Source organism: Motacilla alba, chromosome 2 (genome assembly GCF_015832195.1).
Source record: "Motacilla alba alba isolate MOTALB_02 chromosome 2, Motacilla_alba_V1.0_pri, whole genome shotgun sequence".
Classification (NCBI taxonomy): Eukaryota; Metazoa; Chordata; class Aves; order Passeriformes; family Motacillidae; genus Motacilla; species Motacilla alba.
In genome coordinates this window covers 31379256-31404489 of record NC_052017.1, presented here as the reverse complement: position 1 = coordinate 31404489, position 25234 = coordinate 31379256, and the positions used below count along the sequence as shown (strand labels likewise).

At 39.1% G+C, this 25234-nt stretch overlaps 1 protein-coding gene across 1 annotated transcript in view; it reads left to right on the top strand.

The window, feature by feature from the left end:
* RAPGEF5 (Rap guanine nucleotide exchange factor 5) overlaps positions 1-25234 on the top strand; it is a 157462-nt gene that overhangs the window by 16048 nt on the left and 116180 nt on the right. The window contains exons 2-6 of the mRNA XM_038128762.1: positions 13401-13451; positions 14560-14666; positions 15693-15814; positions 17151-17319; positions 22531-22597. Coding sequence (XP_037984690.1) covers positions 13401-13451; positions 14560-14666; positions 15693-15814; positions 17151-17319; positions 22531-22597 — 516 coding nt within the window. The remainder of the gene's footprint in view (positions 1-13400; positions 13452-14559; positions 14667-15692; positions 15815-17150; positions 17320-22530; positions 22598-25234) is intronic.

Sequence of the window (25234 nt, the reverse complement as noted above, 5' to 3'; positions counted from 1 at the left end):
TTACACAGACATGTGTGTTCAGTTTCATAACATACAATTCACCTCAGATCCCTGCTCTGCTGTAATACTGTGGACTTTTTTTCCACTGCACACATGTTTTTCATGCTAATTTAGACTCAAGTAATTTTCTTCTTTTGCATATGCTTTTGAATATGAGAATAAGATTGACTAGGATATAGATATCATATGGTGGGACTTCTGTTGGGATGGAAAACTAGATAATAGTTGCAAATGCAATTAAAGGTTAATTAATTCAGATAATTTAATCAGATGTAGAAAGTAGAAAAATCTTCTAATCCTTTGACTCTCAAATTGTGAGGGTTTTTTTTCTATTTATGGAGTAGGATCTTTCTTTTGTAGGGAAAAATGTGCCTTAAAAGTCATTTAAAGGCTTTGTAATGCATTTTTAAAAATGGAAGAAAGGGATAGGAACCTTCTGCTTTAAATGCCAGGTCTAGTTTTGCTGGAGGGAAATTATTGACATCATGGGGGACAACAGACTGATGTGGGACAAACTGAAACAAGATTTTTTTGTTTGTTTGTTTGGTTAGGCTGCCTGAAATAGTTTTTTAACAGGTACTTTCTCCACAAAAGGCTCGGTTAAACGCAGTTTAATATATTCTTTTTCTGTGAATTTGAGTGGGATTACCATTTCACAGGATGTTAATCTTGCCCCATAGTATCTTGTCAAATGTTGTGTCTTTTTGTTTAAACTGACTTTGGCTGTACATCTGAATGTAGTCTAAGCCTGAGGAAAGGTGCAGGGATCACTTCTGAAGGCCCATGCTGTCTTGAAAAAAAGTGGAGAGAGCTCTAATAGGACAGATTCTATTTGTGATATTTTCAAAAGTCTATTGTTGGACCAAGGCCCTACCTTTCAGAACTGGAGGTCAAAAAGAGAAAATTCCCTGGTACCAGCTGGAAAATCTCAAGAGATAAAGAAAACCCTTCCCCATAGGAATCAAATCTCTTACAGCAGTAGGAGGGAGGAAGGACTTGGAGACTAAATTAGACTGACTAAATCTGCAGCAAGAAAATTCAAAATAATACAGCATAAACCTGATGTGACCTATCCATATGCTAATAATATCAAATGTGTGCAAACAATTGTTTGTATAAATAAAGAATGAAAATAAAGATATATATCAGAAGAAAGGCAGGTAATTAAATTTAAGGATAAAGAATGTAATTAAGGAAATCTGCCTCATTAGGGTGAAATTCTTGCCTCACTTGAAAGACTGTGTTCCTTTCTTGAACCTATTTTCACAAAGGAGGTTCCTGTCTAAAGACACCTGAACTGCATCTGTGACCTTGTGGGGGTGCTGAGCACATATTTTACTTTCTTATGAGATTAATTTGTACAATGTATGTAATTTGTATTGTTTGGTTTTGATTTTATAATATTAACAAAATTTTATGTCTCTTAGCTACTTGACACTTGAGCAGTTTTACTGAGGAAAAAAGAATTATACAAAACTCATCTGTGTCTTGCATATATATTTTCTGATTCTGTTACCTCTCAGTCCGGTGAAAGCTAAATTTACCTAAGCAGCTTTTAGTGGTTGGTTAGATATTCTAGACTCTTCATGTTCTAATCATACTCCATATCTAACGGTTATTGCACACTGCTTTCCACATTGCTCTGTGTGCCAAGCAGTTGGGATTGAATTGATAGGCATGCAGTGGTTTCTGCTGCATTGAAAAATTCAGATATTTTTGAACTTCCACGTTTCTCAGGTCCCTTCCCATCTCAGAGGTGACAAACCTCCCTTTGGAGTGGTTTGCACTTGAGTTTTCATTTGTTCCTGCTTTAATGGCCAGACTAAGGATTTGCAAGGTGATCAGAATTAGTAGATCTCACTCTGCAGATGGTTTGAAGGTGCTGGTAGCTGAGTTCCAAGTATTTCTGAGGCTTTGCCAAGAGCAGTTGAGAAGTTCCCGATCTATTTTGCCAAAAAATTGCTTGTGTGATCTAAGGGAAAGCTTTATTCTTTCTTTGCATATTGAGTGCTTTTTGACTCTCTGTACAGCAAGGCCTTGACTGTTTCATGAAACTAAAGTAGTTAGGCTTTAATAGTTTCTCCCTACAAAAAAAGTAAGTTACAGCTGTTCTTCTGGAAGTGGTTAAGAACTCCCACTCTCTGGTTCACAGTAGGTTGGCACTGGTTTGTGCCAAGAGCTACTGTCAGTGAAATTATTATTGTTCCCAAGAGGTCACGTAACGGAGCGCTGCCAATACAAACCACAGCACTGCAGATCCTCAAACTGTTAAGGCTGTAATGCAAAATTCTTTAAGCAGAGCTTGTTCGCCCACCCTCAAGGCTGCTCCTGCTCTTGGAAAACCTCAGAAGCAAGAAAAGCAGAAGTTGGCAGTTTTACTCTAGATTTGCTGTGTTTTAAATGTCCTATAGGTATTTGAACTTTGAGTGGGGCTGCCCTGGGTACGTAGAGGAGAGCTTGTGAGCTTCTAGCCCTTATCTGGTAGCAGATTTTTACCTGTGGGTCTCAAAGTGCTTCCAGAGCCTGCTCATGGTCGTTCCCATTGCATGGGAAGGGAAATGCCTCACTGAAGGCTGTGACCACACCATGTTCAGAAGTAAAACTGAGGTACACTGAACAGTCTGGTGCTTTTCCCAGTGGGCCACTTATCAAATCAGAAAATCAGTTGCTCAGAAACAAAGAGGAAATAGTTTGAATGTCTTGTACCAGAAAGGAGTAACTGTGCTCTTCTAGAAGGAAAAAGGTTTGGGAAATTACTGAGTGACCTACCTTCTGTGCAGGCAGTGGTAAAAACAGGGCTTTCAGGGAGCAGGGACATAAAATTATAGAGACATTAAAAACATACATTTGTGCACTTTTACACCCAATCATGGACAATCTGTGTGCAGCCTATTAAAAGAAAATTTTAAAGTTGCCAGAAAGACAGGCATTTTTCAAACAGTAAGCTAACGCAATTTAGTGGGAGGTATTTTCATAAATCATAATCAGAACACAGAGTTTTAATTTCATCTTTTTGTACTTGAAACATTAAAGATCCTTTAGTTATTGAAAACTATAAAACTGTTTCTTTAATTACAAATTGCTTCTGAATGAATTTAGATTTTAATGGATTTTCTTATTGAATAATATATGCACTCTATATTGACATTTTTAGCCATTTGTCGTCATCGTTCACAGCTGATTTGCTGACTATTTGCTAATATTTGAGGTTTTGTTCCTGCATCTGCATTCACTGAAATAGCTGCAGCAGTCTTGGATATTTTTGCCCTTCTGCTGTTTGCTAGAATCTTTTGGTGGAGGTGAGCATTCTTGCAGCTGGGTTATGGGGGCAGTTAATCAGAAGGCTCCTGAGCCTGTGCTGGCAAAAATCAAGTACCCAACCATGCTGGTTTTGCCTGACACCAGAGAGAAAACGTTTGAACTTACACCTACATGGTGGGTGGTTGGTAGTGACAGGCAAGATGAATCACTTAGCTGATTGTCTGCTTTAAAATTTTTATTATATTTAATCTCTGAGAAATGTGGCTCTCTGAAGGTGAGGTTCTGGCACCACTATTATCTGCAGTAATGTTGACAGCTGGGGTACCTCAGCAATTGAGACCTGGCACAGTGGGTAATGTGACGGGGAAAAGTTTTGGTGATGAAAATGTGTGATTTTAGAAGCCTTTTTTTAAATGCAGAATTCACCTAGACATGTACTTCTGGTTGCCCTCAAGCTCCACAGACTTTTTCTCCTATGCCTGGCACAGCCAGTTGGACTGGCAGGATTAAATTTTCTGGCAGTGATGGAACTGGAGACAACCACAGAATTATTTGGGTGCTAAGGGAGCTCCAGGAGATTGTTTGATCCAGCCTCTGCTCTGTGCAGGACAAAATTCAAAGCCAGAGAAATTGTGCAGGACGCTGTCTGGTAAAGTTACGAAAGCTCCAGGGAGATTTTACAACCTGAGCATTTATTCTTGTGTTTGACACACAATTTCCTCATAAATTTCTTTTTGCTAATGCATGCTTGTAAGTCAGGCTTCCTAGCTTTAAGAATGCCTTTGCTAAGTAGATGTGCTGTGCTGCTTTCTTTTTTTTTTTTTCATTTGGAAATGTGTCATGAGAAGGTATTTTGCTGACAACACAAGAAACTTGTCAACAGAGGTACTTTGAAAAGCTTTTAAGTATGCAGACAATCTGCATTTTCATGCTCCTGATCTCTCTTTTACCTGTTTTGTTGGTGTCTTCATGTAGATTTATGAAAATAAACAGTAACCTGTCACTGGGAACATCGTTTTAATTGTAGTGTGAAGTATCCAGTCCACATTCTTTCGAAAGCTCCAAATAGTGTACTATCAAATTGTAATTTGCATTATTAGAAATATTAGCTGCTACAAAAAATTTTAGCAATCTCTGAACCCCCCTACCCATCTTCTCTTATGTGCTGCCCTCCAGATCAAAATCACACCAGATGCTGGTGGCCAGGGACACGAGGGTAGATGACAAAGACCATCTACTGTATTTATTAGGTGCTAAGTTTTAAAGAAATATGAAGTACAGCAGTATTGTTAAATGTTTATGGTGACAGTCTGTAAAGTGCCTATTTTTTACTGTAAGACAGGGAAGATACTGCTTTCCTGTGAAATGTTGCTGACAGCCAGGAATAGTGAAATGCCCTGGGAATCTTGTAAGGTATCATTAGGAAATGTATGGCCAAACTGGCAAACAAGAGCACAAATGCTGCAATAAAGTTTAGTTAACAAAGGGACATGAATAGACAATTAAGTGTACTCTGCATATTTTAATGTTATATAAAGAATGATAAAAAGCAGTAAAATTCTAATTCTTTCTTTTCATATTTAATGAAATCTCACTGCAAACAATGTATTAGCATATGAGTTGAAAATGTCCATTCTCTCTTTATAAGAAAGAGGAATCTTGTTTAAACTCTGTTTCTGTATTACAAACTATGCCCATTCAGTCTACAGTTGTAGATGACATGGGTATTGTGTTTTGCTTCAGCTGATGCATTTATGTTAACATGGAGTTCACATTGTGATGTTCCCCATTGCTGACACCCTTGAATTTTGTATTGTCATTTTTTGCGAGCATAGTTAACTTCCTTTTTATGTTGACAGAGCAGTGTCTCTGCTCTGTCAACATAAAAAGGATTTATTAGATGTGCTTTATGCCATCATTCCTTGGATAGTTTTAATTTAGCATAAACAAATGCTTCCTCTGAGCACAGCTGTCCCTGCCTGCCTCCCTCCTTGTCCCACAGCCTTTGCCTGTGCCCCCGCTGCTTGCCTTGCTGGGGATTGTGTTTGTGTGGCTCCCCAGTGACCCCACCAAGGGAAACCATCTCTGTTGAAATGAATCTCTATTTAATGAGCCAATTCAAAGCCACTGGCCCTTTGGCTTGGTTCAGGATATGGCTTCATGGACACGTGTGGAAGCACAAAGGAGAAGAGTGGCAGGAATGGGAAGCCAAAGCAGGAGGTGTAGAGAGGACACGACCTGCTTGTCAGCAGCCTCATTTCAGGGTACTTAATCTGATCATGGAACTCATCATTAGCAGAAGGATGGCTGTCTCCTTTCTTTAGTAACGTAAACTTCCCAACGAAGGTATCCCCTTCTGCTGGCTCACCACTCCTCCGTTTCTCTCAGTCTGGGTGGATGTCAGGATGCTGCAGCTTTATTTGAGGCACAGGATACAGATGGAGTAGCCTGTGTTGGTGCCTTCCTGAAGCTGGATTTATCCTGGGCTTTTTGCCGTGGTAGGACTGAGGAAGAGGGAGGAGAGAAACCAGCCAGCCCTGCCATATTTTGTTCTATGATATTCTTTTCATTAATTAACTTATTTTAGGCCAAGAAAAGGGCATTGAAAATAAATTTTGCTCTTGGACACTAAATTACACTCCTTGCTAGGCTCCAGAGACTTTGAAAGTGGATGAGTTATGCCAGATAAAATAAAAATTAGTTTTGTTTGAAGCACAAACCCATTCAGCCATACTTACTTTGCCAGGCACTGGAAAATAAAGAAATGCTTCTAAATGCATATTTTTCCTTGCTGACTCAGAAATAAGTCTTTAAACATTAAGAGCACTGCTTGTCTTTATGAAGAACATCCATTTTCTTCTCACATCTCTTTCTGTTTTGGAAGAAGTGAGAACGAACCATGGGTTGTGGGTTTCCCCTTCGTGAAATAACTTATTTTGTAAGTTCTTTTCATACAGAAAACAGATGACAATACCTCCTTGGTTTTCTTTCATTAATGACTCATTTAGGGTTTCTCCAGAGAGCTTTTCAGGCTCATCTGGGAACCCTAAATTGCAAGCTCCATTGAATACAGATTTTTCTTTTCACAGCTTTTTGACCTTTTTATGCTACACCTAAGTGTATGAAGTTTGAGATGATCAGGAGAAGAGCTTTCCTTTATAAGAAAAGATCCTTTATAAAGGGTTTTATATTTAATCTTAAATAAATATTAATGCAGAGAACTGTCACGTTGGTTATTCTTCATTACCCATGAATTCTGACAGTGGGTTTCAAATGGAGCAGTGGGGGAAGGTTGTTTGTTACAAATATTATTGGCAGAAAGTCAGGCATATTCTATGATTTCATATGAATGATATCCTCCGAAAGTCAGAGCTTCCCAACCAACTCTGCTCGCTGTGCCTTAGCAACAAGAAAAAATCTGTTGCCACATGGAAACGGATTGGGATTCATGACAACACTCCCTATATCCAGCCACCTTCAAACAACGGTAGCGTTTCATCTACTGAACACAACACCCATGTCTTACTTCTGCTTGAAACAACTATCATTTAGACAGTAGCAGGTGATATCAAATGCAAAAAAATCAAAGGTGGCAAAGTGATAAATCATATTATTCAGTAATTTTTTGCTCCCTTCCCCCGTTCCCTGCCTGGCACGAGTGAGCACTGGGAAAAAATGGGCATTTACTCCTGCAGAAATTACTGCCTTCTTGTGTTGCAGGTTGAGGAGAGTGTGCCAGACAGGTACACAAAGCCCTGTGTTTACCAGACAGGTAAACAAGCCCAGCTTTGTTTCAGGATTTGTGTTCAGATCAGGACTAGAGAGGAAACTCTCTCATTATTATAGCTGCTTGCTTTTAGCAACTCCAGCAAATCTTTTTGATAAAAAACCCCCATAGATTTTTATCAGTTATAACAGTTGCAGTGGTTTCTGTCGCTCTCATGGCATTATCATTGTCATGGTTCATAACAAGAGAACAAAATCTGCTTGAGACACAAATAATTACTTTTTGATTGTGCGTGGAGTGGGAGAGAAGCCTGAGGGAAATTAAGTAAATACCTCTGGTGGATTTTTAAAATTTTTTCTAAGCTACTGTATTCTTAGAGCTGAATGATCATTGGAGAGAAAAGTACAAGCAGATGATTGTTTTTGAGAGTGAATTCGTATTCAGCTTTATTTGTGATCCTTTTCCATACGCTCTCATGGTTGGAATGTGGGAAGTTTCCAGCATGAGTACTTGCGAAAGTGTATTTTAGGTTTGGATGCTTAAATTCTCTTTGGATGTGTGTCTGAATATATAATTTCCTTTGTGATCACATTAGCCAATTTAGGATTCAGGTGTTGAGTAGTTGCAGAAATCCCCCTGTCAGGGAATAGAAATGATCTCATTACCAGGTAGTCTGTGCTACACCATGTGCATTTCAAAATGAGACTATTTTTTGTCCAGGCTATTTATATTTAGGGAATAACAACACTGAAGCATTTGCCTAATTTTAAGTATATTGAGTAATCCAGTTTGAAGTGCATGAGTGTTATACTAAATTCTTTAGGGACATAGTGACAGTGCCCTGAAACTATGAACAACTGTTTTGTTATATTTGTGCATAACAAAAATGTTTCTAGACTGCCCAGCAACGTGGAGTTGATCATGGGCATGTTTGCAAATTAAGCTCTGATCAAACAGACAAATATTGATGTGTTGTAAACTGAAAGCAGGTAAAGTTTGACTGCACATTACAAATTCCAAAGCATAAATTATTATGCTCATATTTTAGAAACGCAATCAGTGAAAAACCTATACATTTAAAAAATCTGGAATGGAAGCTTGAACAATTTACTGGGGAAGAAAAGCCATGATTCTGCCTTTCCTCATTTCTGTTAGTTTCAAAATAAATCCTACTTTAGAAAATTTAGTAAAAGGAATAATCCTGACTAAAAAAGAAATTCTTCCTTCCCATTTTTGTCTTTTTTTTCTCGCTAACTGTGCATGAGTATCAGATGCTCTAAGAAGAAAGGCAAAACATTTCAGTTCCATATTTGAAATTATTATTTCCCTACAATTTCTATAGCCTCTTTTGAGGTGTTACATTGACTTCTAGTGTAGACAGGTTGCTGGCTGCTACCACTGCACTAAATCCCAGCTGGGGAAAGCACTTGAACTGGAGCTTGAAGCACTTTTACTCTGTTTCTTTCTGAGCATGCTGGTGATTAAATTGCTAGCAGATGTATGGAGCATTGCTGATGCTACTGTGACTGCAGTGCTGGCAATGACAGAAATATCAGCAGTTGTTGGAACAGCTTGGGCAGGAGGCGAAGCACAAGCAACTTGTAGGCAAGTCATTCTCCCAAGCTGAGATATGGCAAGCAAAATCCCAGGTCTAAAAATGAGGAGAAAATTCAAATGTATCTCCAAAAGATATTACTAAATCCATGCTCTACAGTATCATTAACCCTTGAACAGAACATTAACCAGGTTGTAGTAAATGCACAGGGAGTTGCTGTAGTGGACCCAGTTCAATACCCTCCCAAGGAAGGAACTAACTTAGCATCTTACAGTAAGATACAGCTTGTTCTTTCCAATAGAGCCATTAGTATACTTTGTTGTGGGGGAATTTCTTTCCAAACCTCTAAAAACCAATTTGTGCTGATATATTAAAACTATTTAAGTAACATCAGAAATTCTCAGCTTGTTTTAAAAATAACTGTACAGTTGAAGCAATGCTAATTTAAACTTAGGTATAGACTTTGCATAGTAGGATTAGTCATTAAATTAGCCTCTGCTTCTAAAACTCTACCTGGCATATTTAGTTTTTTGGCTTATAGTTCTATAAGCTGATCATATAGATTATAGATAAATACTTCCTTCTGGTTGTTTCAATTACTTGCTGTTCACTTTATTTTAATCCTTCCATTCTTTTCATGTCATTACTCAACTCCTGGTGATTTTAGTGATTTTAAATACCACAGTAAACTCCTTTACAATGTTTCCCAATTTCAGACTAAATTTTCTGTGGTGTATTCAGATTTGATACTAGCAGTCCGATTCCAAAACTTTCTCTGGGCCTCCTGTCCCAGCTGTCCTCTCCTGTAGCATGCGGGTTATGTTCCCAAGCTAGGATGATGCTGTCCCTGTGCCATGTTCGTAGTTCAGACTCTGGATTGTCCTCTCCCTGCCTCTTTCTTCATGTATTCCCAGCAGGGAAGATGAAGCTGCCTATGCACACTTACTCATGTGTGATGGGACAGTCCTTCTGGAGGACACCCAGTCCTCTGGATCTCCTGCAAATATGGTCTCCTGTCCTTCCACTTGTGCTGCCATAGCCCTGTTCTCTCCCTGACATGGGGCTTGGCAAATCTCCTCAAGCTGGTGAAGAGGCACGTGGGGATGCCAGGGTGGCAGCAGCTAGAAAGCAGCACTTGGCGTGGGCATCATTAACTGTTCCAAGGTAGTTTTCATGAGAGATGAGCTGTTTGCTTGATGACTAATTAATTTGCTTTAAAAGCACATTTTGGCTCATTCTTAGAGTGATTTGCAAACGTATTTTCAATTGGTGTGTGTCAAAATAATTTTGGGGGAGCAGCCTATATTTACCAGATATCTTCAGGGAGGAGTGGTGTTTCCCCAATAAAACCACCCAAAAGCTGGGGTCTTTGAAGATGGGCTGGACCACTTATCCACTACCTCTTCCTCTCCTGTAGGCAACTGCCCAGTTTGTCCCCAACAGCCAAAGGAGTTTGCTGAATAGAGGTGTGCTCAGTACCTAATATTTATTGAGGCAAGTTAAAAAAAAAAACAAAAACAAAAAACAGCAACAAAAAACCCCCAGGATCTATCATGGTAGGTAGGACATAAAAATCCTAAATTTCTGTGTTAATTTCAGCCTAACTGCAGTGAGTGTTTCAACATTACACAAGCTGCACTAGCATCAACATGAACGATCATTTTTACTATTCTAGAAAGCCACTTCCAGCTTCTATTTTCTTATGCTTTTAGAAATTTTGGGTGGTTGGATGCATGGCAGGCTAAATGTACTCTCATGGTCTCTCCAATGTTTGATCTTTGCTCCACCTTGATACAGGTTCAGGCTGCCACCAAAAAGTCATTGTCCTGTCCTACCTCGTCCATTTTCAGGGCTGTGAATTCCTCCTGTCTTCTGTGCACCAGAGCTAGCACTTTGTGGTCTGAAGGATAAACTAGAAGTTTGGGTTTTTTTTTTTCTACTGGTTTTCAGCATCAGACACCTTTTGCAGACTCCTCAGAATTTCTTCCTAATATTTAATCTAAATTTACCCAATTTCAGTTTAAAATTATTACCTGCCCTGTAAATGATTAGCTGTCCTTTCACTACACTCCCTGATAAAAAGTACATCTATGTCCTTCCTGTTGGCTCCCTTTAGATACTGGAAGATACTACAAGATCTCCATGGAGCCTTCTTTTCTACAGGCTGAGCAACCCAACTCTCTCAGCTTATCTCCATGGGAGAGGTGCTCCATTCTCATGATCAACTTAGTGGCCCTCCTCTAGACTTCCTCCAACAGATCTCCATCTTTATTATGCTGGGAAGCTGACAAATGGATACAATACTCCAGGTGGGGAATCTCACAAAAGTGCAGTAGAGGTGCAGATTCACCACCCTCAACCTGCTACTCCTCCTTCTTTTGATGCAGCCCAGGATACAGTTGGGTCATGTCCCATTTTTCATCCACCAATACCCCCAAGACCTTCTCCACAGGACTGGTTTCAATCCACTCATCACCCAGCCTGTGTCCATGTTAGGGATTACCCCAACCCAGGCACAAGACCTCACGCTTGGCCTTGTTGAAATACATGAGGACTGCACAGGCCCAGCTCTCAAGCCTCAAGTCCAGGGCTCTCTGGATGGAATCCCTTCACTCTAGAGTATCAGTCACACCACTGAACTTGTCATCCCCAGACTTGCTGAGGGTGTGCTCAATCCCACTGTCCACGTTCCCATGTTAACATGAGGATGTTAAATAATATGGTCCCAGAGGGACACCACTCATCACTGGTGATCAAACACAGCCATCAAACCATTGACCACAACTCTTTGAGTGCATCCATTTCCTTATCCACTGAGTAGTCCATCTGTCAAATGCATATGTCTCCATTTTAGTGACAAGGATATGCATGGGATAGTATGAAATGCTTTGCACAAGTGCAGGTAGATTATGTCAGTCTCTCTCATCTATCACCACTGCAACTCTGTTGTAGAAGGCAACCAAATTTGTCCTTTTTGCTGAGCTTCATCTTACGCTGTCATTTAAGTGCACTCTGCAGTACCAATGTTCTCCCTGGGTGACCCTCCCTGTCCTCTGTCAGCGCCAGCCTGGGAAAGGAGCAGGGAGCAGGGAAATCAAAGTATAAACTTTGACTATGCTGCTGCAGTGAGAGAGGCTTGTGGAATGAAAGACTTGGACAGAAACCAAGAGAAGTGGTGGTATGTAGGGCTGCTGCAGAACTGAGGTGTTAATGACATGCCGGCTAGGAAGAGTGAGTGGGATCTGAGGCTGTGTTGCGCTCTTACAGCATCTTTGTTGGGCATGGGAGAGGGAAATTAGGTTTATATGTTACAGTATTTCCATATGGAGCTGCTGTAATGCATGGAACTACACTAAGGTTTGTGATGAGCGTGGAAGGGTAAACAGCGATGGATGCTTCTGTGGTTCCTCGTCCCTTCCCTTTCCAAAAATACAGGAACAAGAACACAGGGAGGAAAAAGCAGGTGGTGTTACTGAAATATGGATTCTGTAATTCTTACAGAGTGTGAATGATGGGGTTTTTTTATGATTGAAATATAACAAGTGAGAATTGGATCCTTCTCAAAGCAAGGAGTTAATTATGCTGCTGAGAAGTTGGAATAATGTGAGGGAGCACCACATGATCTTCCTGTTGTAATGCCAGTGCACCTCTACAATCTGCAGTCTTCTTTTCCACTTCCAGGCTTATTTTAGGCAGTGTTTATTCGTGTCTTGTGTGGCTTGTAGTAAGATAGAAGTTGCAAGTAAGCATCAGTACAGAAAATATCTTGTCTTTTAATAGTGACGAGATATGGGGGGATCATGGTGAGTAAGAGTGGGTTAACCTGATTCTTGTGGAGATGTTTATCCTGTTTCTGCCTTTCAGAGTTCTTGTTCACTGTGAGTGTTATAATTTTAAATCCCAGTCTTTATTGATCAGTGGTAAGATTTTGGCATTTGCATTTCACTGCTGTGAAGATTTATTTGTGATTTTCCTTTCTGTCTCCTCAAATATGAATCCTCTTTAATTTCATTGAATGATCAGTTATTTTCATGTAATGTAAAGCAAAGTACAGAAAATTAGTCTTTTCTTTGTGCCATATTATATAATTGCATTATGTCTCTTGCAATCTCTCCTTTGTAAGGTAAATAGTCACAGTCTTTTCTGTCTTTTCTCATATTAAAATTTATCCAAATCCTTTATTATTCCCACTACTACTATTGTCTGAATCCCCTCTAACATTGGAGCATTCATTTCCTGAGAGGTGGGTACCAGTGCAACATGTGACACTGCAGAGATAACGCTGATCTACATTAGTTACCTCCCCGCTGGTCACCATTTTATTCACCATTTATCCTAATTTCCTTTAACTACAGTTAAGAATTTCATTTAGAAGAGTGGTCTTCTTTGAAAAGGGTTCTGTGACCCTGAGGTGTCTTTACCGCATTGATAAAGTTTGCTTTAGAAGTATGTGTAATTACATTTTCTCCCTCTAGTACATGCTGATTTCAATGTTGAGCTCATCATGAAATTGTCTTTTCACCCAGCATTTTTAAAGTTTATCTTGAGATTCTTCACTGTCATTTTTGATGGTTCCTGACCCGATAATTGTGTGTTTTCTATAGGCTTTGCCATCTCATTGTTCATAATCTTTTCCCGATCAAGAATAAAAGTAATAGAAATCACAGAACTGAGTTTACCAAACCTTTTTTGTGATGTGAAACAATTATTATTTGGAGACATATGTTAGACTATTCAGATGATTTGATAAATTCTTTTTATGTAGATTTCAATAGCTAAAAGACTAGATTGCAGCTACTTTATTTTTTCCATGCAAAAACCATAACAAAACTAACAGTCTACCAAATTATCTTACAGACCCTGTCCAGAAGAATTTCAAATCCCTATTTGGAAACTCCTTCAAATAAGGTACTTGTGAACCTTCTTTATAATTCTATTTCATCAAACAACATGCAAGGAATGCTTCAGTTCAAGTTCTTATTCATAGCTTTGAAGATTCTTGTGAATGTGACCTGCAGTTAAAATCCAGTTAAGAAGTTATCATTTGGTATGTGTATGTTACAAACCACATCCTACTATTACTGAGTTTGCAAACTGAATTTTTGTTAATTCCAGTGTGCACTTGCTTCCTAGTCACTGAAATGATAGCCACTGTTTAGCTTATTTTTACGGTATTTTGAGAACTCCTGTTTCAAGATTTTGCTCTCTCAGGTCTCTTCTATATGCCTTAAAAAGCTCCTAAACATAGGAAGCAAACAAACAAAAAGATGAAACCAAACAGCATCAAGTTATTTCTTTGTGTCACTTGGTGTGTTTTGCTGAGACAGTGAGGAAACACCACAAAAGAAGCCCAAGGTAAATTCTTCAGTAAGGAGTGGTACACAGAGTCTGGGTGGAACATGGTTTTATGGAAGACTGAGTTGTGTTCTGCTTTGACAGACTCATCTGCAGCCTTGAGGTGCAGGGCAGAAATCAGGTGTGGGGAGATCAGAGGTGTGTCTATTCTGAAAGACCATATCCTCCTGGCAATGCATGGATGAACTGATCTGGAGCTGTCATAGGAAACCTCTAAAGGTTATGAACAAAAAGAAAAGACTATGAAATAGTCTTTCAGTGTGTATTAGGTTTGAAATGAATTACTTAGCTCAAATACATAGGAAATTATATTTATTGAAACTGTATCTCTGTGATTTTGCAACAGTTCCTATGTCTCTGCTTTGCTAGAGTAACACGTGTTTTCATCTGTCTGTTGTTCAAAGGTAAAGCTGATAGATGGTTCAACCTCTCCTTTTCTAGGGCAGCAAACGTAAAATCAGCCCAGCTTGTGGGGCATCTGCAACCCATGATACAACTGGCAGAAGCTGGGGTGTATTTCCTTTGAGACTGGGTGCTTGCTTGTCATTTACCTGTGAAGAAGGCATTGCTCCAAGGGAGGGAGTGGACAGTGGCAAGGCAATTTACTGCAGCAGGGATAAATCCCTATTTGTCACAGTTTTCAATTTCTCTTTTCATTCAGATTTATGGAGAAAGTTCTTCCTGTGCTGGGAGAGCTCTCAGGAATATTTTTACTCTACAAGCTTCTGACTTGATTAAAGACAGGGTGTACCTTACTGGCATTTGCAGGTAAATCAAAATAAGTTGTTTTAATTTACTTTAAGAGTTTTATTTGCATTTATTTATGCTTCGATTTGACAAGAGAGTAAATTCTGAGTGTGAGATTCTGTGTATGTCACTTAGAATTAAAAATATTTTCTTTTAAAAATTCTTTCAAGTCTCATGTACCTTAATATATTTTCTTACATTACAATGTCAGTTGTCAGAAAGCAGCAGTGGCCTGATTGTATATACATTAATTCAATTGCTTATGGCTTTCATATACAATAGTGTTTGTCAGTTATTTTATTGAAATGAAAGAGTATTAATTTCAGCCATGGTTTGGAGTTATAAAAGAGCTTAATTGGATTCCAAGATTTAGTGACACAGTGATTTCTACATATAATTTATGGAATATTTCTGTAATTAAGTGATTTTCCATTTGTGTTGCATTGTAGCATAAATGCTTCCTCCTGTTTTCAATTACACCAAAATGTGCAGCTCTCTATTATAGCACCATTCATTCACACCTGTGTCTAAGAAAAATCCACTACTTTTTATTATTATTTGAATATCTACATTTACCAATAATATGAAGGATTAAGTCCATCCTAGAGCAGCACTTAAAGTTCTTACACGTATTGTTTAACTGTATTATGCCATAACATGATTATGCCATGCTTGGAAAGGAGATAAAAGGCTGAGTCTAAAAGCTGGATTTTATTTATCGCTTATGCATCTTTGGATGACGTGTATACAACACAAATTCATAAAAATGCTATGTATTGTAAAGGATGCTACATGAATCAGGTATGTAAGGGGACTTGCTCATCTAGTGTAAGTTCCCTGATTGTAGCTAGAGGTATCCCCTGAGGCTTGCCAACATAATTTCTTCCCTTGAAATAAATAGGTTTACAAAAATTAGGGATTGAGACAAAGAGTTTCCTCTGCTGAACAAAAAGGCTGACTTTTGATAGCTTTAGAAAGAGCTCTTTATTATAAAGTAATGTTTTAACATTACTGTAGTTTAAGAAGTGATGTTTTGCTTATTTGCAGGAGAAGTTGTGTTGGATCAGAACTCGTAGACTGGCTTTTGGAGCAGTGCCCTTTTGTGAAGTGCAGATCTACAGCAGTTGGAGTGTGGCAGCTCCTCCTGGATATGGGCATTATATTGTCAGGTCAGTCCTGCCAGTACTTGCAGAGTGAGGAAGGCAATCCCTTTCTCCTGCACAGGACAGGAGCTGTGGTTTTGATCAGAGGACAGGAAGAAAAAAACCCATATTGATCCAATTTTCTTGCCAGTTCATTTTTCCACTATCTTTTTGGGAGGCTCATTTCTGTGACCTTTCATTTCATAAATACCAAAGATCAATCCCTTGTTTTTGGCAATTTCATTCCTTTTTTCATTCCTGTAATTGCCTATTATCAAGTTGCAGACAGAGTGCATGTCTTTTCCAGGGTTTTTTTTCCCCTCAAGCTATTTTAGATTTCTCACAAGAGAGCAGCTGTTTAGTTGCTGCAGATCATGGCTTTACCAGATGACTTCTGTAGCTATTAATGATTTTCTATTCCTCTCTGTTTTCCATAATTTTTAATTACAATGGGATGAGAGAGGATCCAGCTCCTTGAGACAGTGGTGAGGCCAGGTTCTACCCTGCTGTCTCCAACTCCCCCACCAAGTGAGGGATTTGGTCCAGCTAATGTGGTTGGTGATAATTACAGTGGTAACCAGACTCTGGATATCTGATGGATTTTACTTGGAGGCTGGGACTACTTAGGTAGCTCAACTCAGGTCACACCCCAGCCTGGGGTCTGTGCTAGATGCTTAACCTCTTTCTTGTGAAAAGGTGAGGACTTATGGAAGACTTCTGCATATGTACACTGATAGTGTACTTTAAGGTTTTCTTCAACTAAACTGACAGCATGTCTGGTCATGCAGCCTCAGCAAGGGCTAAATTACTTGCAGGAGTCTGTCCTTTTGGCTCTGGACTCTGTTCTTTTTCCCTCATTTAATCCAATTTTTTTTCAGGGAGGACAACTGATACATCTCCTTGACAAGGTCTAGTCTGCAAATCCAGTAGCCCTGAATTTGAGGAGAAGCTGGAATAATGATGGGCTGCATCCCCATTACTGAACTTTGTTTACTATTGCCTGACTGTTAGTGAAAACAGTTTAGAAACCAATGGAAACTGAGACTCAGAAATCTAACAAAAAAGAGGAAGGTTTTTATTCCCTAAACCTGAACTGATTCCAAAATTGATTAACACTCACCAGTCTTAATGCTTGAATTTCCAGATCCTGGAGGGAGATCTTTAAATTGAGGTTTTGGGGTTTTCCTGTTTGGATGCACTGAATTAAACTGAGAGGTCAGGATTTTTTCTGTGCTGAGTATTCAATCCTTTTGTCCTGTGTGGTGGTATAACTCAGCATTAAGATCAAGTGTAATATAGAATGTGGTAGGAATCTTTACATGCTGAAGGTTTAAAGGGTATCTAATAATATTTTTTCTTACAGTGGACAGACAACTCTATTTCCAGGACAGTCATGCTTTCTACCAGTTCTCAGCAGATGAATGTACCTACCTTTTCTGTGAATTTGAGAAAGAGGAAGCATGGAAGAATGGAGTAAAGCTCCTACTTCAACTACTGCCACTGTCTCCTCCCAGGATTGACATGTGCAATCTGTAAGTGTGCATATACAGCTGTTTGCAACTTTTACTGACTACTTTACATGTGTCTGGCCTTATAATGACAATTCGCCTCCAGATCACCTTGCAAATGAGACAGCTTTCTTTTGCGGGTTGAAAAATCTTGTAGAGATGTGCTTTTCATCTGACAAAAGTCAGTATTGGTAGGAAACAGTAGGAAAATGGAGACACCTGACTAGGGGGTTTGAAGGCATTAGCTTGCTATCTCTAGCTTGCTATATTACCTGGGCATGTGGGGTTTTTTTTGTCTCCTCTTATATTTGGATGTTTGGCATGAATTTGGCTGCAGGGATGCTCTGGTAGTGATTGACTAGCAGATAAGATGCCCTTGTGATGTGTCAGGATCAGCCTTCAGATGGATTGACAAGATGGGTGGAAATGTGGTACCTTCAGTCATTTGATTTTAATTTTCTACTGTATGTTTGCCAGAGCTCTGTAAACTCACATTATCATTCTTTTTTGCAGAATATGCCTTTTTAGAGTTTTGCTTCCTATATGTCTCCCCTTTTACCCGATTATTGAATGTTATCATACTCTCTGTGCTCATGTGTCTGCACTCTAAAGTTACCTGTTTAGAGTGGCTAGAAGGAAAACATAGTTACTTGTTCTGCAGTGAGAGACCAAAATAGAGGAAAAAGTGTTAGTGAAATCTCTGGAGGCTCGTGACTGTTCATGCTTTAGTAAATCTGCAGGAGTTGGCCTGAAGAGACAAGCTGAGTTAAATTCTTTCATTGTCCCTAGCATGATGATCCTCAAACCCAATACTTTGGAGAACTGTTACTTTGGCAGTACTAGAATTTATTCTCTTTGACACCAAAGACAAAACTTTCTTCTATGGGTACTTTCCTTCTCTACATATTAGCTTTTAAAAATGCTCATTCTCAAAGATGAATGTGCAGTAGAAATATTTCAAAGAAGCACAAAGTCCAGAGATCCTGTAAGCCGTCTCAAGCCCAGATTCTTAAATTCAGACATGTTGAGCTGGTAGGACAAAAACTCAGTAATTTCTCTACATGGTTCAGGGCAGAAACTTGGTTCCCTTCCCTATTGCTGACTGCCCTCACCAATCAAATATTGGCAGCTCTGGAGTAGAGCTTCCCTTCAAAATGCATTTATTTGATCAGCTGAAGTGAGTGTAGGCAAGTGACAATAACCCCAAGCTGGCTAGAGCAGCAGGACTGAATATGATCTTCTAAGCAGCTGACTCACATGGGAGAAAACCTTTGACTGTTTTTGCAAATAGAAATTCTTGTCTTCCAGCCAACTCTGGTGCTAAACAGTTTGTCTTTCCCTTAAATATCAGGGCATTTTGATCTTGATTTTAGTGGGAATTGGGATTTTTCTCATCACTGTAACTCAAACCGCTTTTCATGGCTTGTCTCCTCGTTTGAAGGGTTTGAATCAAAAGGACAGACCAGATAGGTCATATTGATGTGTTATGTGAAGGATGCTGGGTAGGAAAATGGATTGAAGGCTTTTTAGATTCAGGTTTACAGTCTGCTTTGCAGTTTTATCATTTCAGTGCAACTGTCATTTCCAGTGGAAGATGATCCCTGGCACATGAATTCAACAATTATTCATTAATGTACGTTTCCAGCTCCTTCCTGCTCACATTATTCAAATTTGAGTTGAAGCTGGATTCCTTTTGGGAATATTGTCACTGAAAAATTGTTTTCTGGAGCTTTTACCTGTCAGATTGTGAGGGTGCTTCTTGAAAAAGTATATATTGTAGGAATTGAATTTTAAATAATGGTACACCCTCGAGGGAATGTGATATTAAAGCAGAAGGAGACTTTTCCAGGTTCAAAATTCTTCATGCTTGATGCAAATAATAAACCACTAAAACACAGTCAGAAAGGGAATAGGTGTGATGAGATGTTTGTTAAAGTTGTCTGACCTGGTTAAATAAAGCCATATACTCCTTTTCATGAGGAAAGAGAGCAATTCTAAAAACCCTTCCCTGCAGGGCTTGTCTTTTCTTGAATATATAAGCTGTTTTTCATTAGAAGCATAAGATTTTTTTATAATTTAATATTTTTGTACTCATTTTTCTGTCTTAGCTTTTCTCACAATTTATATTGACTGCATTAACTCTATACATACATAGGCATAAGAGAAATTCTTACTTCATTAATTAAATTCCCTCCTTTTGATGAGATCAGAAGCAGCTGCCTGCTTGTGCACCAGAAGGGAACATTGGATGTCTCCTGGTGGTCCCAGAGGCCAGATGACCTCTGTCTCTTCTGCAGCTGTGGGCAGCAGTTTTGTGCTTGCCTGGGCTGCTGGGTGCATCAGTGGGTCTCTGGAGTACCATAGCTCTGCTCTCAGAACAGAAGGAGTCTGTAGACCTGAGTAGGCAGTAGCAGCTCTGGGGACTTCCTTCAGCAGCTATTCTGGAAACCCTGTTAAATAAACATAGCTCAGATTTGACTCACTTTACAGATTTTTGATGGACCTGTATTTGTTCCTGGTCAGTTTTAGCAGTGTTACCAAATTACTATAGAAATCTCTACAATGAAAATACTGTTCTGAAATCTGAGATGTGCTTATGATTCCTGAATAAATGCTCCCTGTTGGCTTTGGTGGAAATTCCTTACATTCAACATAACTTTGGTGGGATTCACAAGTCAGGACATAGCAGATTTTCAGCAGCTCACGCTAATCTGAAGGCTAATGTTGTGTGTATTCCACAGGATTCAGACCCTGTAAATGTTGTCAAATTAGATGGGACAAACGAAGAGGCTTCTTGGGGTCATTAAACATCCAGTGTTAATCACAGTCATTCTACTTGAGTACAACACAAGTGAACATTGCAGTAGCCTGGGAACAAAAAATCTGAATTGAAAGCTGTGCTGTGGGCTCCCTTACAACCTTGAGCAATCATTTCAGCTTTTATTCAATGCCTTCTGAATTCTTTTCCAGTTACTGCAATGGTTTTGTATCAGGTGTTTAATCCTTGTGTGCTTCTATTTCCTTCTTTGTAAATGGGAGTGTTATAACAGTTCCCAGAACAACTAGTAGACTCAGGGAACATTTCAAGAATGCATTTGGTAGCTGAGACTGTTGAAATGTATCCCATAATACTTTTTAAAATTATTGGAAGGTATGTTAGCAGAGTTTTTTTTTTCTTAATCTTACATTGCTTTTTATTTTCAGGAGTGTTGCACTGTATTCTCTGTCTCCTGTTCTGAAACAATTTGCATTTTATTGATATCAGAAAAGTAATCATTCTTAGAAATAATTTGGTTTTCATGCAAATAGCTAGGATGGGATATTGATTTAGTTACTGCCTCATGGAGCTCCTGGAAAGCTTTTGCTGAGCACAAACAGCTCTCAGGTACTGTATGGGCACTGACTTGCCTGCTTGCAGATTTAGGACAAGCATCCCTGCATCTCACTCTGCTTAGCAGACTGAGCCCACAGATCACTGAACTGTATAAGCACTAATTTGCCTGGGCTTTGTAGCTCCTGTTTGGTACTAGACTCACTAGGTCCTAGCTGTCCACTTTTGAAAATTTAGGCTGATAACTGTTGCTTTTGTCCTTGGCCTGGGTGTCATAATATACCCTTCCTCTCTCATTCTGAAGAGCTGACTCTAATTTTTAGTGTATTCATTGTTTCAGAAGTATTTGATGATCATATGCAGATGAATACTGGGAGTATTTTTAAATAGAAAATTAAGTGATAAAGGCCCAAGTAGGAACTAGCTATGCTATGTGCTGTTCTAGGTTTATAGATTGCATCTGTAGCTGTGTCTGCTGAGCTGCTCTCTTCTGCCTCCAATTTAGAAGAATCAGGTCCTGGCCTGGTTCTGAGAGGTCAGAAGAGAACAGATGTGTAGAGAAACATCTAAAGAGTTCAGTTATTTTCATCTCATTCCAAAGTATAAAGAGAAAATCTGAATAAATCTGTGTAAATGAAAATGCATTCATTTATTTATTTTGGGCTGTTTATAGCACTTAAAATGTTAAATCACATTTTCTTTGAATAGGAAAGGCAGTTGTGAAAATAACTGTGATTTTAATCTGAATTACCATTTTGATCTGAATTTGCTTGCCCCAAAAGGAATGCATGTGTCATTTTGTGCTTTCTGACCTTAGTTTTTTAATCAGGGAATGAAATTTTTGGACACGGGATGTAAGAACCACAATATACCAGCTGCATATTCCAGATGTCTTGCCAGCTCTCTCCCTAAGGACATCAAGGCATATAAGCAATTAAATAATTTAGTCAAAGACAGAAGCTTCTGGTAATACCTGGGATTTATGTTTATTTCAGCAGCTGCAGTTTTGTGTATCTGTTCAGCTTGCTGGCATGCTTCTTGAATACCATGAAAAGTAAAGATCTCAAGGGCATTTTCTTTTACTTCTTCCTGTAGTTATAACCCTATCATATTGGTATAATGCTTCTGATTGTCCAAAAGCTTCTGAAAGGCTTACAGATGCTTTCGTGATGGGAATTAGACTGTTTTAAAGAAAAACGCAGTCTTGTCCTGTATTGTCCACTTTTGTGTGGCTATTTCCACGTGGGCCAGACTTCTGGGACGGTTTCTAGGAGGGTTGTGCCTTTACTGCCTCACTTTTGAAAAGACACATTAAGTCTCTTTCTTGCAAGTTACTGTCAAGACAACCTAATATTGTTCTCAGCTGTTGCTTTAGCTTGGTTATTTATAGCTTCTTAAATGTATTATTTTCACTCTCAGTTATTTTTTCTGAATATCAAATTTCACTTGTCACAAAATTATTTTGATGTTGTCTGTTTTCATCTACATGAAGTTGTATTCCGTGGGTGTTGCTCCACCTTAGCAAAGCTGGGTGGTGGGCAGATAGATTTGCTCCATTCACAGAGTAAGTTTTTAGCAAAGCAAAAGATGCAGTCAAATAAGCAACTCTGCTCTAAAGGGTCCTGCATTCTTCAGTTCTTCATCATATTTTTATAGCTGAGGAATTCTCTCACTGCTTCATGTTGGTTGAATCAAAAGAGTTCTTGACAGCAAGGGACAAAGGGTGTACTCTGTCGTTAGTGACATGATTAATTATTGTCATGCTGCAGTCCTCATTTTGATGTGGAATCTCAAAGGCCCTTTTACATCAGTGCCTGTGGCTACACAGTTCCTTACTTTCCAGGAATCAAAAGATGTTGAAACAGAATGAAAGAAATAATAAAATCTTATTTTTATTTTTAAAGGCCTGATCAAAAAATAGAAGATACAGCAGAAACCAATGCTGAAATTCTTGCTCGTCTCACTTCTGCGGTAAGGTCATTGCATCAAAGTTTGAACTGATCATGTTTGAAATATTGTCATGTTTTGGATCTTTTCAAATTAAAGACTTAGTCTAAGTGAGCAGATGTTTGTATATGAAGACTGTTTCTTTAGTCTCTGGAAGGGGGGGAGAGCTTTACTGAGGTCTTAGTGTACAATTCCAAAGCTATTAAAATCAACCCCAGCAAGGACTGCAGCCTGATCTTGTAATATATGCTATTCGTGGCCCAGAAAATACCAACTTGGAGGACCAAGGTGACTTTTGTGTGATGTTCTTTACTCTCAGACCCTCTTGGTCAAGTCTACATCAATGAGAGACAAAGGGAGACAAAAGTCTTCAGCAGCCCTTGTAGATTATCATAAACTTCTGAGGAAACCCACCTGGGAAACCTGAGCTTCCCAACTATGTTTAGCCTCAGTAAACTTCCCCATAATAAACAATAGCTTATTCTGTCTGTGCTAGAGTGTGGTGCATCTTGTTTATCTTGTGAGATCACTGTTCTAAGAAGAAGACAGGACTTCAGAAAGTTAAGTTAGACTGACTCAATTTAATGTAATTTGTGTGATAACACTGAGTGCACCCTCAGAAAATTAGCAGGCAATGCAACACTGTGAGGAATGGTTGGTCACCACCACTGGAGGTATTTCAAGGATGAGTGGGTGTGGCACTTGGGGACATGGTTTAGTGTGGACTTGGCAGTGCTGGGTTAACAGCTGTACTTGATGATCTTACAGGTCTTTTCCAACCAAAAGTATTCTATGATTCTATGGTTGTGCTGCCACTTAGAGGGACTTTGACCATCTGGAGAGATGGGCCAACAGCAATCTCAGGAAAGTCGGCAAAGGGCAATGCAATATCCTGCATCTGGGAGAAATAGCCTCATGATTCTCTACAGACTGGAGGTTGACTGAAAAGCAGCTTTGCAGGAAAGGACTTGGGGGTTCTGGTAGACAGCAGGTTGACCCAGAAACATGCCCTTGTGGCAAAGAAAGCAAGTGCTTCCTGAGCTGCATTAGTAAGAGCATTGTCCTTAGGCTAAGGCAGGTGACCAGATGTTGGGTCTTGGGTCCAGTTCTGAACTCTCAGTACAAGAAGTATGGATGTCCTGGAGTGTATGTGAATGACCATGGAGATGACTGGGGAATAGAGAACTTGACTTACAAGGAGAGTCTGACAAAAGTGGGAGTGGGGCTTGGAGAACAGAAGGCTATGAGAGGACCTTATTGATGTGTACAAATACCTGATGGACAGGCTAGCAATGATTTTCAGCAAAGGTTTGGATCACATGATCTCCAGAGGTGCTTTCCTGCCTCCACCACTCTGCGATTGAGCAGTTCTGTGAACACTGCACCTAACTCATGGTATCATCAAAACATGGAATTGGTATTAATTCTGTTTTTGGCATGTGAGAAAGTAAAGAGACAAAAATGAAGCGAGCAAGGTAAAGCTTTTATGAAAAAGACATGAGGATAAGAGCTATTTTAAGAAAAATAAGTAAAGTGCTATCTTGAAATTGCTGGAAAATGTAAGGGAAGGAGAATTTTTGCTGTCTTTTGTAAAGACAAACATCTTTAGAAAAGATATTTAATAATGTGTTTGGAAAGCTAGTGAGTCTGTATATTCAACTTTATTCAAGAATATTTTAAAATGTATGACATAAGCAAATACTGTGTTTTAAATATCTTTTTTTTTTGGTCTCAATATTCAAATTTCTTGTTTTCTCTACTTTTTTTCTTAACTGAAAATGAAAGGCGAACTCAGAACCTCAATATCTTCCCTTTTTGTTACCATACAGAGCAAAAATAGAAAACCGTGAAAGACATTCTGCAAAGTTATTTTTTTAAAACACTCGCAAAACACCAATTCTATAAAACGTTGCCAGTATTCCTCAAAAGCTTTGCCTATCAAAAATAGAATAATGGGGGTTTTGTCAGTTTAAAAAAAAAGGGACATGCTCAAAAAAACATCATGACCTTTTGAGTTTAAGAACTGGATCTAACTGGATGCACTTCAGCTGGTAACATGCATGTCCTTAAACAGCTAATTGAGAGTGAGTTCAGAGTGTTTCACATCTGCAAGGTTGAACCTGTGAACTACATCCTGAGTCACTCCAGCCATAGGGCACCTGGACAGGGTTTTCTTAAATGAACCATTTTATTACTGGAGATAACTAGCTAAAGAAAAATCAGGCAGTTCCATCTCCAGATGGCCTGAGACCCATCTATTGCCATGGTGGTGTCAAGAATCTGATCTTTTCTCCTGCATTTTCTGATTTTCCACAGAACTTTGTAGTGCCTCTATACTGATTTTCTAGTCTACCCTGGGGAAAAGGCACAAGACCAGAGCAGAATCCTCCAAATTTTAGCATCTGTATATGAACTTTTCCTGTTTATCCCTCCAGAATATTGCTTCTCCTCCATACAGTAGATTGGGCACTGAAAGACTCACTGCAACCTTATGGGAAGTCTTTTTAAGTCCCAGAAGAATTTGAAACCTCAGCTCACACCATTCAACAGAGGGCTCGACTGTCCAGTATCTAGGTTCTCTTTTTTTTATAAGCAGGAGCTGGAAACTGAAAGTGAAGGTATCAGCTATTACTGGAAATGTGTTCACACTGGCTTTTTGGC